Source organism: Mytilus trossulus, chromosome 14, assembly GCF_036588685.1.
Source record: "Mytilus trossulus isolate FHL-02 chromosome 14, PNRI_Mtr1.1.1.hap1, whole genome shotgun sequence".
In the NCBI taxonomy this organism is placed as follows: domain Eukaryota; kingdom Metazoa; phylum Mollusca; class Bivalvia; order Mytilida; family Mytilidae; genus Mytilus; species Mytilus trossulus.
In genome coordinates, this window is record NC_086386.1 from 53465673 (window position 1) to 53470740 (window position 5068).

The 5068-nt window shown below is 33.1% G+C and overlaps 1 protein-coding gene across 1 annotated transcript; it reads left to right on the top strand.

The window, feature by feature from the left end:
• Nucleotides 1-1557: 1557 nt before the first annotated feature.
• On the top strand, nt 1558-4528 carry LOC134697881 (uncharacterized). The gene is made up of 2 exons (XM_063560168.1): nt 1558-1888; nt 3138-4528. The coding sequence occupies exons 1-2, from the start codon at nt 1558-1560 to the stop codon at nt 4526-4528; spliced, it is 1722 nt and encodes a 573-aa protein (XP_063416238.1).
• Nucleotides 4529-5068: the final 540 nt, after the last annotated feature.

The following is a 5068-nucleotide window of genomic DNA, read 5'->3' on the forward strand; positions in this document are numbered from 1 at the left end:
TCCATTCTTAAGTGGAGATCAACCCCCTTTATTTACTTCAGCTGACATGATTCCCTAACAACGAAATTCATTGTATAAATTGGCAATTAAATTACATGTTGAATAAACACACAAAAAAATCGAAATATTACCATTATATTTTTATAGTTGCTTTAAGAAATGTTTCTATTAGTCAAAGTTATCAACCTCAAAATTATTTCTGTCGTGTATGTATCTTACCAGATATGTAAATAAATGGCATAAATACAACATTTTATCCAAAACAATAATGTTGAAAAAACATGAACGGGTGTACTTTAACTACAAACCGTATTATTCTTTCTTTCTAATACATGTAATAATGATAATAGAAAATAGTATATGCATGTACATATGTTAAACATTTATTTACGGATCTATCCATGTTTCCTTCTTCCATGTTCTGTCGATATTCATTAACATTTTCCAATACAAAGAAGAGATAAATATTATTTTAGAAAGAAACCTTGTCTAGAATTAAGTTTAAGTTATGTCGTGGGTAAACCATGACTGATGGTTTGTGTAAATGGAATGTGCTAATGTTAATACAACTCCATACCAAACATCATTGACTTACCACTAATGGTCCACAATAAACTAGACTTATAACAAACTTATATTTGTTCTGTGTGTTTGAACGAGCTCTAAGTAACCATGACTCATCGCAGATTAGTTCGCTGTGTGTTTCCTCTATTGACTTGTGTGTGTTACTTTGTAATGAGATTAGGAAACACGCCACTGATTTTAATAGATTGTTCGTATGATTTTCGGTTACACTATTGGTATTTGCTCGAAAACATTGTTAATCCCATCACATTAGTTTGTGTCTGTTCCAAGTAAAGAATCTTTAATTGAGTACTTTGCGTTGGTTTCTGTTCATCGGTCACAGTTTTGTCAAGAAAAATCATCATAGACTACTAATATTATACTAAAAATGCATGTTTCGTCTTCATACTAATCGTCAATTGCAGTCAAATCAAAATAATTTGCATTCCAAAACATATATATTAATTTCAAGCATTTAAAACCGGACATGGAGAAAAGTTGTGTCGGTCTGAAAAACCTAATTGATTCGGAAAACACAATATTCACTTGACAAGACAAATGAATGCAGTACTGCTGGTTGTTACACTTACTAATTTAAACACGGAAAAAACGTTAATACATATAAATGTTCTCACAAACTGTGAAAAGTTACTGTGTTTACATGTAGTTAGCATTAAGCAATCAAGTTTTACACCTGAACTGACTATGTTTATTTAATTATGAAACGCTAAACAAAAATACCGAACTGTAGAAAAAAATTCAAACGGATAGTTTCATATATCAAATGTAAAAACTCAATTGCTTATACACACACACCATGGAAAGGGAAAACAACTGTCAAATACTTGACTAGGTTCATAATATATGTATTAATTATTATAATTGGGGACTTATACAAGTTTAAACTCAATGCACAACGTAGTTGAATGTGAATAATTGTAACGTTCTTAAGGTATCTTATTCATTTGTAATTCTTTCCTGTCTAGGGGCACCATGAACGCAAATTCAAGAAACCAAGACATTTGTGACGATGAAAATTTATATGGAATAAGGAAAGTCACGTATTGGGAAATATACGGTGTGAAACGTTTTCCATATCGTGGAAAGCGTAAACATACACCATTACTTAGCCAGTCCTTTGATGGAGGGATGGTTATTACAAATGATGTTTTCGGACTAACAATTAGACAGTTTGAACGAGTGTATACAGCTTGTTTGGAAAGAAGGAAGAGAAAAGAACAGTGGATAATAAACCTTAGATATCCTGACAAATCTTCAAATGAATATCTGGAATATTTACAGAATTGTACTGACAGCAATACAGGTAACCACTATCACTTTGCATATAATCCCAGACGATGACTGATGTCAACTTTGTTTTGGTGTAATACAACTGAAGAACAAAAACGAAAAACAGACAAGACCCAGACCAATATAGAAAAATGACTAAGTAGCAATGAAGTTATCAATTTAATACACAGGAAACTAATGACTGTGAAGCAGAATCCCTAAGGGAGCAACCATTTCACTTCCGAGTCCGATTCATAACTTTTTTCCCGCAAAGTGTGAAGTTTGAACTTTTAGTGTTTCAAGGCTATCATTCAAGTTATTTTTATTTTTCTTATTTTACACTATAAGGTATAGTTAAACATTTATTTAGAATATTATTTTTTTCGTCGTATGCTTAGCCAGATTCTTTTTCTTCTTCATCTAAGGTCCGAGTACACAGTTATTTCGTAGTGCATTTCTTTTAGACAATAAATGGAAATTAAAAAAAAAAACACCTGCGCTTTCTCTAAAATATTTTTACAGTGTGTTGTACCACTTTTGGGACAAATTATATCAAAATTATAGAAAACTTCATCAGCTCTAACTCAAAATATGGACAATTTTATGTGAAGGGGGTCTTGAAATCTTTTGACAGCTTCCGAAATGCTAATTTTTGACCTTTTTCAACTGGACCAAATCACTACTTTACATTATAATTCATCAATCATTTTTTTTTACAGTGTAATGTTATCCCCCTTCTTGCTACTAAAGGCATGAAACATAAATAAATAAATTTGAAAGGGGTATGATAAAAATTAACAAGTAACACACTGTCCACACTAGGGACTATATTCGTGGACAACGAAAATCAAGGGACGATAACAGTGTACTCGGACCAAATTGGGGATCATATTTTTTATTTAAATAACCCCACTCCTCTTTTGAAGTTAAATGATTGTTCCCTAACAAAAACCGGGTTAACCATAGGGGTTCCGGTATGTAAAAGGTCTTGGTCTATGATCTTCAACTACGTACTTTATTTGGCCTTTTATTCAGTCTACTAAAGACTTACATTTAAATGTAACAAAATAATACTTAGTTTCACAATCATATTTAAATCTGTGAGGTTTCAAAAATGTACGTTAAACTCATATATCGACTATCAACCATACAAAACTATGTGTCAAGTGTGTTTGTATACTACTCAATACTAACCTTCCAATAAGAATGATTGCTTATAGCAGATAACTTCAGTTAACGAGCGGCATTATCATAGATCGGTAAAGATATGTATTGTTTTGTAGATGACTTGCTTTGGATCGAAAATGATCTTCGAGAGAAATCGCTTTACGAACATTTAGTAAAAAAAATTAGTACTGAAATAGATATACGAACGAGACAACGACTGTTCATCTTGAAAGATATTTTCGACAATGCACTATGGACTTGTGGAACAAAAATATCAAGTGGAAGTTTAGCAGAAGGTCTCGATTTACCAGGAAGTGACATAGATATAATGTACGTAAGAGAAGACGCAGACGTAATCCAGAATATAAGTAACATTAAACACCCAATACAACGTAGGACACTAGTTATGGAAACAGATGTTGACTATCCTGGATTTGCTAGACTCAGATATGTAGCAATAGAGCAAGATGACCCCATCGTGGTACTTTCTAACGGTAAAATAGAGGAGAAAATTACCGGAAAGATAACCAAACTCAAATCTGGAAGGAAGTATGTATCAGTTGACAACTTCATTGATATGAATAAGAGTTCGGTATTAACGAGACCGGTATGTGTACACGGTCCCTGTCTATCAGACAAACAACAGACGATTGATGTTGCATACTGTTTACGCAGTAAATATCTACCGCACAGCGTTATTCCATGGGCATCACGTCATCGACGGCAGTGGCCCCCTAATTTCGTAATTGACAGGATTATAAATTATGGATGCTTATTAGTACCTATAGGACCTAAAACTTTACCAGACAATGACCTTCTATGGAGATTGTCTTTCTCTGTGGCAGAAAAAATGCTAATACATTCGTTTAATTTCACTCAATTATTATGTTACGGTCTACTCAAATTAACGTTGAAGTGTACCGTTAACACAAATATGTATGTCAACGATTTGTTGTGTTCCTACTTTCTGAAGATGACCTTATTCTGGGTCTCGGAGGAGGAAGATATTGATACTTTTCAGTTATCTAAATTGTTTCATTGTTTTTCTCTTTGTTTAGATAAATTAATGTCATGGGTAAACATCTGCTTTTGTCCGAACTATTTCATACCTGCACAAAATATGTTCTTAGGAAAGATTAATCAAAATAACAATAAGATACTAGTTAGCGTACTTGAGAGTATAAAAATTGGAGGGATAGGTGGATTGTTGACAAATTTATTTCAGCATGAAACTCACCGTATATTATATCCAAAGTGTGAATCTTCGTTTATGATGTTAGACTTTCTCTTCTATAGAATAGATAGAATTAGAACGCCACCAACTAACATTTCGAGCTGTTATAAAGTACTTACATTAACTGAATCTTTCATCAACTCGGAATCATCGTCATTTACAACAGGTGTATGTCAATTATATTATGCTAGAGCCAGTCAATTTATATCACAACTACTACCACCTCCACGAAACAATACAAAACACGTACAACGTACGCAAATGGTATCATAGACATTTACAAGATGGCACCAGGGCAGATGCTACTTCGGGTTGGTTGTTATACGCTTCATATTTTTATGCAACTGGACAGTTCAAAGCTACATTACGACTGATTGATTTTGCTATATCAAGATTTTATTTGGCATTCAATTGTTTAGATAAAGAATGTGAAAAACACAATCATAGTTACAGACAAACATTACATCATACAATGTCATTGAATGACAGAATGAGACTAGCTATAACAAATTATGTAGAGTACGTAACGCACTCGTCATTAATACCACAGGAACTACAGCTGGAGGTCCAAGACACTTCTTTCAATATAATATCGGTTGCAATGTGTCACTGCCTTAGATTTCTTTGCTATCATCATATTGGTGATTCTTTTAACAGACAACAGGCATTAACTGATTTATCAAAAATATCAAACTGCAGGCATTTACCAGAACTTTCTAATAGTTTAACAATACTTGGCGTATGTTATGCGATAGCTGGTCATAATGACATAGCTTATCATTATTATAACGAGGCTTTGCAATGTGATGATGT